Source organism: Psammomys obesus, unplaced genomic scaffold (genome assembly GCF_907164565.1).
Source record: "Psammomys obesus unplaced genomic scaffold, mPsaObe1.curated_primary_1811, whole genome shotgun sequence".
In the NCBI taxonomy this organism is placed as follows: Eukaryota; Metazoa; Chordata; class Mammalia; order Rodentia; family Muridae; genus Psammomys; species Psammomys obesus.
In genome coordinates, this window is record NW_026596147.1 from 1601973 (window position 1) to 1614600 (window position 12628).

The 12628-nt window shown below is 41.1% G+C and overlaps 1 protein-coding gene across 1 annotated transcript; it reads left to right on the forward strand.

Annotated features, from left to right (window-relative positions):
- The first annotated feature begins 2017 nt into the window (after positions 1 to 2017).
- On the forward strand, positions 2018 to 9046 carry LOC129666445 (disintegrin and metalloproteinase domain-containing protein 24-like). Its single transcript, XM_055593552.1, has 2 exons — positions 2018 to 4062; positions 8968 to 9046. Exons 1-2 carry the CDS (start codon positions 2018 to 2020, stop codon positions 9044 to 9046), a joined length of 2124 nt encoding a protein of 707 aa, XP_055449527.1.
- The last annotated feature ends 3582 nt before the right edge of the window (positions 9047 to 12628 follow it).

Here is a 12628-nt window from a genome sequence, read left to right on the forward strand (position 1 = left end):
ACTACATACCAAAGCCCAAACAATTCAACTAAAAAATGGGAGTGCAGAACCAAAGAGAATTCTCAATAGAGGAAACTCTAATAGCTGAGAAACATTTAAAGAAATGTTCAACATCCTTAGCCATCAGGGAAATGAAAATCAAAACTACCTTGAGATTCCATCTTATACCTGTCAGAACGGCTAAGGTCAATAACGCAAGTGACAGCTCATGCTCATGAGGATAAGGAGCAAGGGGAACACTCCTCCATTGCTGGTGGAAGTGCAAACTTGTACAGCCACTATGGAAATCAATATGGTGGTTCCCCAGAAATTTGAGAATAAATCTACCTCAAGACCAGCTAAACATACAACTCTTGGGCTTACACCCAAAGGATACTCCATCCTAAAAACAACGGAACTTGCTCTATCATGTTCATTGTGGCTTTATTCACAATAGACAGAAACTGAAACAACCTAGATGTACCTCAACTGAAGAATGGATAAAGAAAATGTATGGATTTCCCTCAGAAAGGGAAGTAAAATATATTTTGAGGGAACTGGGGAGGGATGGGGATGAGAGTGGGAAGATTCATGTGTGAAAGGGGTGAGATGGAAGAAGAGAGTGTAGGTAGAGATGGCTGGAATTGGGGGTCCTTTGGAGGTGGTTTGTAAACCTAATGAAGTGAAAGCTTCCTGCACTCCAAGAAGGTGATCCTAATGAGAACTCCTAGTATTAGGGAGTATGGAGTCTCAGTTGGCCATCCCTCATAGCCAGACAAGGCTTCCAGTGGAGGGACTAGGTTACATTCAATAAAGTTGTTGGTCAAGGGGATCCCACAGAAATACAGCCAGGCTGATGCTAAGACAAAGGGTTGCTCTCTGTAAAGTGACAGCAGGACCCTGTTGCTGAGGACAACAGCCACTCAATTCATTGAACATGGAGAGGTTATCTGATGCCTACACAGAGCCTATTTGGTGCAGGAAAGTACTCTGCAGGCTACTGAAAGAGAAATGTGGACACCAACCCAGCCACAAAACCTTTAAACTACAATCTGTCCTGCCTGCAAAATATGCTAGGGCAATAGTGGCACAGATCTTGTGGGAGCAGCCAACCAATGTCTAATTTGACTTAAGGCCCCCTACAGAAAAGGAACCTATAGCCAAGGCTGCTTGGGTAACAGAAAGGGAGTGGATCTGGAGGGGTGGTGGGGAAGAACTGAAAGGAGTAAGAGACAGAAAATTATTATTAGGATATATTACGTGAGAAAGGAATCTATTTTCAATAAAAATATACTCCTTTCATAAGTACAGTGAAACATAAATGTGCTTGAGAAATGTCCATCAAATCAGCACACCTAATTTGATTATACTATTGTTTATTGATTTATCACATGAAGATGCCCATCACATAAGATTTTAGTTCTCTGACTCTGCAACTCGATAGAACCGGAGTAAGACAGAACAGTGTGTGTGAAGGATCTTGCACTTAACATGGTAGAATATTCTTTTGTACAAGTTTGCTAAGAGGCGTGTATAATTTATTAACAAAATTTGAAAAAATTATATTTTTGATTGTGCAAATAAAAATTTTCTCTACAAGTTGCACTAACAAATTTTTGATTTAAATATTAATATACATATATTCTCACATATATGTGTGTGTGTATGTGTGTGTGTGTGTGTGTGTAGGGAACAATACAGTGAATCCAAGTGTCCTTCATCAAGGGCTGACATTATTAATCTGTGACCAACTGTGATTTCTCTGAACACCCAGAGTGTGACTGTACTTCATTAAAATTAAAAAACAAATTAAATGCACAAATGCTAAGCCATATTTACACAAAGCCTTCTACTTTGGTCCACTCATAATGAAGTCACTCTTATCTCTTTTTCCTGTTTCCTAAAGTCCTTCTGCTCTGATGGATCCACTCTTCCAGAAGAAAGACTATTAAGGGTCAATGCTACATGAAATCAAGACAAAGAAAGTACATGGACAATAGTACCACATTCCACCCTCATTTGCTCTCTCCATTAGGACATGGTGGCTATGAGTGAGGCTCTGGTACATGACAGGATCACTCTCTTGCAGGTATGGCTGAAGGTCCTGCTCTTTCCTTCTGTATGGCTCCTGATTTGGTGCGCTGAGTACAAAAGCCTTCCAGAAGTAGTGATACCCTTGAGGGTAACTGTCCCCAGTAAAGACATGAGTCCTGCCAGCTGGATATCCTATAGCCTGCACTTTGGAGGCCAGAGACACACTATCTCCATGAAGTCCAAGAATTTTTTGTTATCTAGACAGCTCTCTGTGTTCACATACAGTGACCAAGGTGACCTCTCTGAGGCAAGACCTTTTGTCCAGGATGATTGTTACTACCTTGGTTTTGTGGAAGGAAGCCCAGAATCCATGGTTGCTCTTAACACCTGTTTTGGGGGCATTCAAGGAACATTACAGATAAATGACACAGCTTATGAAATTAAGCCCAAGAGTTCCTCTTCCACATTTGAACATCTGGTTTACAAGATAGACATGGAGGAAACGCAATTACTCCCCATGAGATGTGGATTAACAGATGAAGAAATATCAGGGCAACTGAGACTTCAAGAAAATGATAAGCCCACTTTAATGCAAGGCTTCTATGGGACATGGTGGACTCATAGAAAGTATATTAAATTGGCATTGGTTATAGATCATAAACAATTCCTTTATCGAGGACGTAATACTTCTCTTGTGATAAAAGATGTATTCAATATTATGGTGTGGCTAAACATCTTTTTATTTCCAGTGGATATTGATGTATCTTTAATTGGACTTTATATTTGGACTAAGGGCAACCCTATACCAGTAAAAGATATACATACTCTCCTACCAGAATTTTGTAAGTGGAAGAGAGAAAACCTTAAGTCTCACATACCATATGATATTGCACATCTGTTTGTGAATTATAATTTTACTAGCTATTTTGGAATAGCCTATGTTGGAACAATATGTAATAATACATTTGGCTGTGGAGTTGATAGTCTTTTGGGAGATAATTTCTCTACCATTGGCCATATTGTGGCACATGAGATAAGTCACAATCTGGGCATGCCACATGATGGGATATTTTGCACATGTGGAGAGGAACCGTGTTTTATGTCTGCTACAACAAATACATCCAGAAAATTCAGCAACTGTAGCTATGCCCTGTTGTGGGAAAACACAGCCAAAACAAGTTGCATGCACAGTAAGCCCAGCCCTTCGGATATCTTCCCATTGAAGTTCTGCGGGAATCGTGTGATTGACGAAGGCGAGGAGTGCGACTGTGGAACCTCTGAAGAATGTGAATATAGTCTCTGTTGCCTGCCTGACTGTACTCTTAAGTCTGGCGCTTCCTGTCATACTGGCCTATGCTGCAGCAACTTATGCAAAATCCAGCCATCTGGCACTCTGTGTAGAGTAGAAGAGAATGAATGTGACCTTCCAGAATGGTGCAATGGAACTTCACATGATTGCCCTGAGGATATGTTTAAACAGGATGGGAGCTCTTGCCGTGATGGTGGCTACTGCTATAAAAAAAGATGTAACAGCCATGATTTACACTGCCGGAGAATTTTTGGCAAGAATGCCAGCAAAGCATCTGACAGTTGCTACGAGGAAATGAACACTCGTGGTGATCGTTTTGGTAACTGTGGAATCATAGACAATGCATATGTGAGATGTAATATTTCAAACATCCTCTGTGGGAGAATTCAGTGTAAAGAAGTGAAAGGTCTTCCCATTTGGCGTAATCATTATACCGCACATTCGACTCATTTCAATAATGTCACCTGCTGGGGTACTGACTACCATATTGGGATGAGCATCCCTGACCTTGGTGACATAAAAGATGGCACACACTGTGGTCCAGAACATGTGTGCATTAACAGAGAGTGTGTCAAGACAATTTGGACAAGTAATTGTTCCCCGAAGACCTGCAACCTGCAAGGAGTCTGCAATAACAAACATCACTGCCATTGCAATGATGGCTGGAGCCCACCACACTGTCAGGTAAAGGGCACTGGAGGGAGTATTGACAGTGGTTCACCTGGAGACAAAAAGAAGGAGCAGGATAAGGACAAGGAGAAAGAGGAGGAGGACAAGGACAAGGAGGACAAGGACAAAGAGGACAAGGAGGATAAGGACAAAGAGGACAAGGACAAGGAGGACAAGGACAAGGAGAAGGAAGAGAAGGAGAAGGAGGAGGACAAGAAGGAAGAGGAGGACAAGGGGGAAAAAGAAAAGGAGAAGGAAAAGAGGAAGAACAAGAAGGAGCAACAGAAAAATAACTTCATAAGTTGGATATTTCCTATTTCTTTTGTGGTTATATTTATTTTTTTATTTCTTTGCTTGCTTAAGAGCACTAAACCACCACATTAGAAAGAAGAGACTAGCACCTCAGTTTAAACAACTTCAACTTCTTCAACTAACACAGAATAGAACAATCTAATGAATTATGAAAATAACCTTTAAAATTTCCTGAAATTTCCCACATAGTAATTTTCAGTGTCCTGGTGGGAGAAATGTTATTATCTGTATTACAAACCACTGACTGAAAATCCCAGCAATCTATAATGGGTCAGAATAATACACTTTTATCATTCAATAAAAACAAGCACTAACATATTCTTAATTTCATAATCAGAAGAAATTTAGGTAGCTTATTTCAACTTTTAGTTTATTTACTTTTCTAATTAAAAAAATTTTATGGGTTAAATCTTATTGAGTCATTGGTCAAAGAGGATTCCCTAGAGCCCAATAATATCCTGTAATCAAAAGATTACAGGATATTATTGCCAAATCTACTCTCCACATCCTAATAGTAAGACCCTATTGCTGAAGATACTTATTTTGTGAGATAAATTGAGGAGTATTGGCAGTCATATTTCTTTAATGGTATTTTATAATTGTGCTGAATCTTTCTGGCTCTGGAATTTTTTTTTGTGTACAGTGGGTGGTGGTTGAAGATTTTTAATTACTGCTTCTGTTTCAGTAAGAGGTTATAATTCTATTTAAATTGCTTATTTAATTTTGGTAGATCATATATATCAAGGAAATCTATTTTCCATTTTGTGGAGTGCAGATTTTTAAAGTATCTCTTCATAATTCTCTGGTTCCTCAGTGTCTGTTGTAATGCCTCCTTTTTCTTTTTCATTACTATTATTAATAATATTGTTAATATTATTATTAACAATTTATTCACTTTGTATTCTGGCTGTAGCCCCCTCCCTGATCTCCTCTCAGTCCAACCCTACAACCCTATGTTCCACCTTCCCCCTATGTCCCTTCCCTAGTCTACTGATAGAGGAGGTCTGACCCTAGCCTATCAGGTCTCATCAGGACTGTCTGCATCCTCTTTCTCTGTGGTCTAGTAAGGCCACTTTGCCAGGGATGGAATGATCAAAAAGCAAATAATTCCTTTTTTATCTCTAATTTTATTAAGTTGGAATTTCTTTCTCCATCTTTTAGTTAATTTGGCATTTTAAACATTTGTGAATCCCATTGACTTTTTCAAAGAATCAAGCTTCCATTTCATTAGATTTTTTTTTTTTTTTTTTTTTTTTTGTATTTTGACGTTGTTGGTGCTGATGTTTGTTTGTTTCAATTTCATTGATTTTTAGACCTGAGTTTGATTTCTTTTTTACATCTTCTCTTTTTGGATGTTATTTTGGGTATTATTCTTCTTGTTTTCCTAAAGCTTTCAAGTGTGTCACTAAGTAATTATGAAATTTCTCTGGTGATTTATGTTGACACTTAGTGCTATCAACTTGCTTCTTAGAAGTTGTTCTCATTGTGTTCCATTTGTGTAGATATGTTTCGTTTTTATTTTCGTTCAAATCTAAAATATTTTTAATATTTTCCTATTGATTCCTATCTTGACCCAGTTTTCATTCAGTAGTTAGCTGTTCAGCTTCTATGAGTTAGTATATTTGTGCTATTTCCTTTTCCTTCCTTTTCAAGACAGGGTTTCTCTGTGTAGCCTCAGCTGTCCTGCTTTATAAACCAGGCTGGCCTGGAACTCAACAGAGATCCGCCTGCCCTAAGTGCTGAGATTACAGGTGTGTGCCATCCATGCTTTCTACTATTCTGTTGTTGTTAATATCCAGCTTTAATCCATGATAGTCAGATAAACTTCAAAGTGCTATTCCAATTTTTATAACTCTTGAGACTTTGTGTCCTGCTGCTGTTTAAGAAAAAGTTTATAAGTATATTTAAATTGGTTATTTAATTTTGGTAGATCATATATATCAAGAAATTGATATATTTCCAGTTCGATGGAGTGCAGGTTTTTTTTTTATTAACTTATTTACTTTACATTCTGATTGTAGTCCCTCCTTCATCTCCTCTTTGGCCTTATCCCCCTTCTCTAGTCCTCAAAAAGGGGAGCCCTTCTACCTACCAACTGACCCCAGCCTATCAAGTCTCATCAGGATTGGCTGCATTCTCTTTCTCTGTTGCCTGGCAAGTCTGCCCTATCAGGGAGTAGTGATCTAAGAGCAGGCAGCAGAGTTCATGTCAGCCCCTGGTCCCCTTAATATGTGACCTACCAATGGAGATCCAAGATGGTGGTGCAAATCACTCAGGCTATCTGAACAGCAGCTCAGCAGTGGGAGCAAGGTGACTGGCCGGCTGTACTGTGGACCCCAAAACCCTGACGTCTGTGTTTCTCAGGTGAGAGGAGAATCCACGGGGATACTTGAAAGTCCATCTTCAGGCCACCGGGAAAAATTCCTAGGTTCCCATTCAGCACTGCCCTGTACAGCCATGGGCTACCCACCCAAATCCTACTGCCTGCGCATACCTTCCTGGGACCTGCAGGAGCTCTCTGGGATCTGACCCTGCAGCCCTAGGCCACTCGTCCAAACTCACCATCTCTGGATAGATTCCTGGGACGAGCAGCAGCGGTGCACGTGGCAGGAGTGGGAGAGGGGATGTGGTCCACCCACCCAAACCCACCAGGACTGGTGGCAGTGACTCCCTTGGCTCTGACCCTGCAGTCCTAGTCTGCACATCGGAACCCACCATCGGTGGAAACTTTCCTGGGACCTGCAGTGTGCACGCTGAGCTCCTACCCTACAGCCTTAGGCCACCCCACTGCCCAAGCCCACTTTCTGTGGATATCTTCCTGGAACCAGAGCCTGGCACTTCTGACCTGGGGTGCCTACTCTCACTGCCTGTGGAGTGAATACCTTCTTGTACTGTGGGTGAGACCCCAAACCTGAGCGCCCACACTCACAGTCTTGTGGAAACCTTCTGGGTACTAGAGGCTCCCCAAACCTGGGAGACCACACTCAACATCCTGTGGACACTTTTCTGGTCACAGCTGCTAGAGGCGCACACTCTCACTGCCCAGTGGAGAGGATACATTCTGGTACTGTGGGGAAGACGTGGCTCCATTCTGTTGCCTACTCCCCTCCTGCCTGCTTCACCCAGGTCAGAATCAGCCAGCACAGCACAGACAGTGAACACAGCAGAGCTAAGCTAGGCTTGGGAAACAAGTTCCATTCCCTACCATCTAAGGGAAGCATATGGGGCACTGGAGCAGCTGTAGGCAAAGAGATCTATCTGCCAGTGGCCCAGAAGCCTGGCTCACATAGGCCAGAATCAGTGAGCCCAGCACAGACAGGGAACCCAGTGGAGCTGAGCTAGGCACCTGACCCAAGTTTCAATGTCCTTCTCCCCAAGGCAGCCTGTGGGGCACTGGAGCAGCTCTAGGCTAAGAGATCTTTCTGCCTGCTCCCCAGCAACCTAGCCCAACTGGGTCAGAAACAACATGGCCAACACAGCCAGTGAACCCAGCAGAGCTGAGCCAGGCCTGGGACTCAAATCCCATCTTCTACCTTCTCAAGGAAGCCTGTGGGACACTGGAGCAGCTCTAGACCCAGAGACCTTTCCACCTATGCCCCAGCTACCTGGGTCACAAACAGTGAGCCAGCAGAGACAGTGAATCCAGGGGAGACTACTCGAGACTCCAGAGACAGGTGGATCCAGGCTGCAGTATGGGCTCCAAGTCAAGGCTACAGACAACCAGATGGCTAGAGGCCAGCGTAAGAATACAGGCAACAAAAACCAGGACTTCAAGGCTTCACCAGAATCTCCAAAAATCAATGGATAATCTATTGCAGCTGAAACAAAGGAAAATGATCTTAAATCTATAATTATGCAGTTATTTGAGGCACACAAAGAGGAAATGAACTAAAAAATAGAGGCCATTATGGAAAGATAGGAATCCACATTCAACAGATGAAGAAAATGAAAAAATCATTGAAGGCATGAAAACTGGAGTTAGGATCAATAAGGAAAACACAGAAAACCCTGGACTTGGAGAACCTAGAGAAGAGATCAGGAACCACAAAGGTAAGCATCACTGATAGAATATAAGAGATGGAAGAGATAATCTCAGGCACTGAAGATACAATTGCAGAAATTGATATATCTCTCAAAGAAAAAGTAAAACTTGAAAAGTTACAAACACAAAATATCCAAGAAATCAAGGACGCCATGAAAAGACGAAATCTAAGAATAACAGGAATAGACAGAAAAAGAAAATTCCAAGCTCCAAGGTCTAGAAAATATTTTCAAGAAAAATCATAGAAGAAAATTTTCCCAACTTAAAGAAAGAGATGCCCATAAACACACAAGAGGCCTACATAACACCAAATAGACTAGACCAGAAAAGAAACTCCTCCTGCCACATAATAATCAAAACACTAAATCTACAAAACAAAGAAAAATATTAAAAGTGGCAAGGGAAAAAGACCAAGTAACACATACAGGCAAACCTATCCAAATCACAGCAGACTTTTCAATAGAAATGGTGAAAGCCAGAAGGGTCTGTGCAGATGTCATGCAGACTCTAAGAGACCACAGATGTCAAACCATAATACTATACTCAGCAAAACTTTCAATCAACGTAGATGGAGAAAAAAAATATTCCATGATATAACTGGATTTAAACAACATTCATGCAGCAATCCAGCCCTACAGAAGATACTAGAAGGAAAACTTCAACACAACGAGATTAACTACACCCAAGAAAACACAGGATAAAGACATCATATCAAAAGACCAAAAGAAAACAAATAGGTGACCTACCTGGAAACTGTGCTGCCTATGGACTACATCTGAGCAGGGGGCTTAAATCCTTTCCATGCATCCTCCTTGGTTGGTATATCAGTCTCCGCAGGACCTCCTGGGCTTAGATTTGTTGGCTCCATTGGTCTTCTTGTGGGGCTTCTGTCTCCTCTGTGTCCTACTATCCCCCTACTGTTCCAGAAGACCCCTTGTGTTCTGTCAAAAGTTTGGCTGGATGCAGTTTTTCAGAGGAAATCTATGGAAGTCTCCCATCCTGTTCTCTCTCTTCAACCACTTTGGTGTCTATTCTATTTGCCCTTCTGAATGAGAATTAAGCATCCTCCCTAGGGCCCTCCTTGTTACTTAGCTTCATTAGGTCTGTGCATTGTAGTATGATTATCTATAGGCTTAGATTTTTCACCAAACCTACTTTTTTAATTTAAATTTATTTTTTATTATTAGTTACATTTTATTAACTCTGTATCCCAGCTGTATCCCACTCCCTTATTCCCTCCCAATCCCACCCTCCCTCCCTCATCTCCTCCCTGTCCCTTTCCAAGTCCACTGATTGGGGAGGACCTCCTCCCCTTTCATCTGACCCTGTTTTATCATATATCTCCAGAGTCCTCCACTGTGACCTAACAGTACTGCTCCTCCCTTGGGGAGTGGGGAGGTCAAAGAGCCTGCCATTGAGTTCCTGTCAGAAATAGTCCCTGTTCCCCTTACTATGGGAAACGAATTGGTTACTGAGCTACCACGGGCTACATCTGAGCAGAGGTTCTAGATTACATCCAGACATGGTCCTTGATGGAGTGTCAGTCTCAGAAAAGACCCCTTTGCCCAGATATATTTGGTCCTTGTGGAGCTCCTGTCCTTTCCATGTCATACTAATTCCCTTTCTGCCGAAGGTTTGGTTATGAGTCTTAGTATCTGTGTTGAAACACTGTTAGGAGAGTCTTTCAGATGCCTTCTGTGGTAGACTCCTGTCATACGTCCAATGCACATCCCATTTGTATTTCTAAGTGAGGATTGATCACCTTACCCCTTGTCTGCTTTCTTGTTTATTTTCTTTAGGTGTATAGATTTCATTATGTTTATCATTTCTTGTACATCTATATAAGCTAGTATATACAATGTTTGTCTTTCTCCTTCTGGGATACTTCACTCAGAATGATCTTTTCTAGATCTCACCATTTGCCTGCAAATTTCATGATTTCTTCCTTTTTGATTGCTGAGTAGTATTCCATTGTGTAAAAATACCACAATTTCTGTATCCATTCCTCCGTTGATGGACATCTGAGTTGTTTCCAGGTTCTGGCTATTACAAATAAAGCTGCTACAAACATGGTTGAGCAAATGTCCTTGTTGTGTACTTGAGCAAATTTTGGGTATATACCTAGCAGTGGTATAGCTGGGTCTTGAGGAAGCACTATTCTTAATTATCTGAGAAAGCACCAGATTGACTTCCAAAGTGGTTGTACCAGTTTACATTGTCACCAGCAATGGAGGAGGGTTCCCCTTTCTCCACATCCTCTCCAGCATGTGTTGTTACTTCAGTTTTTCATCTTGGTCATTCTAATGGGTGTAAGGTGAAATCTCAGGGTCTTTTTGATTTGCATTTCCCTAATGGCTATTGACATTGAGCATTTCTTTAAATGCTTCTCTGCCATTCTATATTCCTCTACTGAGAACTCTCTGTTTAGCTCTGTTCCCCATTTTTTAAGTGGATTACTTGGTTTGCTGCTTTTCAGCTTCTTTAGTTCTTTATATATACTGGATATTAGCCCTCTGTGAGATAAAGGGTTGGTAAAGATTCTTTCCCAATCTGTAGGCAGGCGTTTTGTTTTGATGACGGTGTCCTTTGCTTTACAGAAGCTTTTCAGTTTCATGAGGTCCCATTTATTGATTGTTGCTCTTAGAGCCTGTGCTGTTGGTGTTCTGTTCACGAAGTTGTCTCCTGTGCCAATGAGTTCTAGGCTGTTCCCCACTTTTTCTTCTAACCGATTTAGAGTATCTGGTTTTATGTTGAGGTCTTTGATCCACTTGGACTTTAGTTTTGTGCAAGGTGATGAATATGGATCTATTTTAATTTTTCTGAATGTAGACATCCAGTTGGACCAGCACCATTTGTTGAAGATGCTGTCTTTTTTCCATTGAATGGTTTTGGCTTCTTTGTCAAAAATCAAGTATTCATGGGTGTGTGGGTTTATTTCTGGGTCTTCTATTCAGTTCCATTGATCCTCCTTTCTGTTTCTATGCCAATACCATGCAGTAGTTATTACTATTGCTCTGTAGTACAGCTTGAGATCGGGGATGGAGATACCTCCAGATGATCTGTTGTTGTACAGGATCAATTTGGAGAGTCTGGGTTTTTTGTTTCTCCATATGAAGCTGAGAATCTTTTCTTCAAGGTCTGTAAAGAATTGAGTTGGTATTTTGATGGGAATTGCGTTGAATCTGTAGATTGCTTTTGGCAGGATGGCCATTTTCACAATGTTAATCCTACCAATCCATGAGCACGGGAGATCTTTCCATCTTCTGAGATCTTCTTCGATTTCTTTCTTCAGAGACTTGAAGTTTTTCTCAAACAGGTCTTTCACTTGCTTGGTTAGTGTCACCCCAAGGTACTTTATGTTATTAGTGGCTATTGTGAAGGGTGTTGTTTCCCTTATTTCTTTTTTGGCCCTTTTGTCTTTGGTATACAGGATGGCTTCTGATATTTTTTTTTTGAGTGGATTTTGTATCCTGCCACTTTGCTGGAGGTGTTTATCAGCTGGAGGAGTTCTCTGGTTGAACTTTTGGGGTCGCTCATGTATACTATCATATCATCTGCAAATAGTGACACTTTGACCTCTTCCTTTCCGATTTGTATCCCCTTGATCTCCTTTAGTTGTCTTATTGCTTTGGCTAGGACTTCAAGTACTATGTTGAAGAGATATGGAGAGAGTGGGCAGCCTTGTCTTGTCCCTGATTTCAGGAGATTGATTTAAATTTCTCTCCATTGAGTTCGATGTTGGCTATAGGCTTGCTTTATATTGCCTTTACTATGGTTAGGTACATGCCTTGTATCCCTGATCTCTCCAAGACTTTATTTTTTTTTTTCCACCACATAAACAAAATGAAGGAGAAAAACCACATGATCATCTCCTTAGATGCTGAAAAAGCATTTGACAAAGTCCAACACCCATTTATGTTTAAAGTCTTGGAGAGATCAGGGATACAAGGCACATACCTAAAGATAGTAAAGGCAATATACAGCAAGCCTATAGCCAACATCAAACTCAATGGAGAGAAACTTAAATCAATCCCACTGAAATCAGGGACAAGACAAGGCTGCCCACTCTCTCCATATCTCTTTAACATTGTACTTGAAGTCCTAGCCAGAGCAATAAGACAACTAAAGGAGATCAAGGGGATACAAATCGGAAAGGAAGAGGTCAAAGTGTCACTATTTGCAGATGATATGATAGTATACATGAGCGACTCCAAAGATTCAACCAGAGAACTCCTCCAGCTGATAAACACCTTCAGCAAAGTGGCAGGATACAAAATCAACTC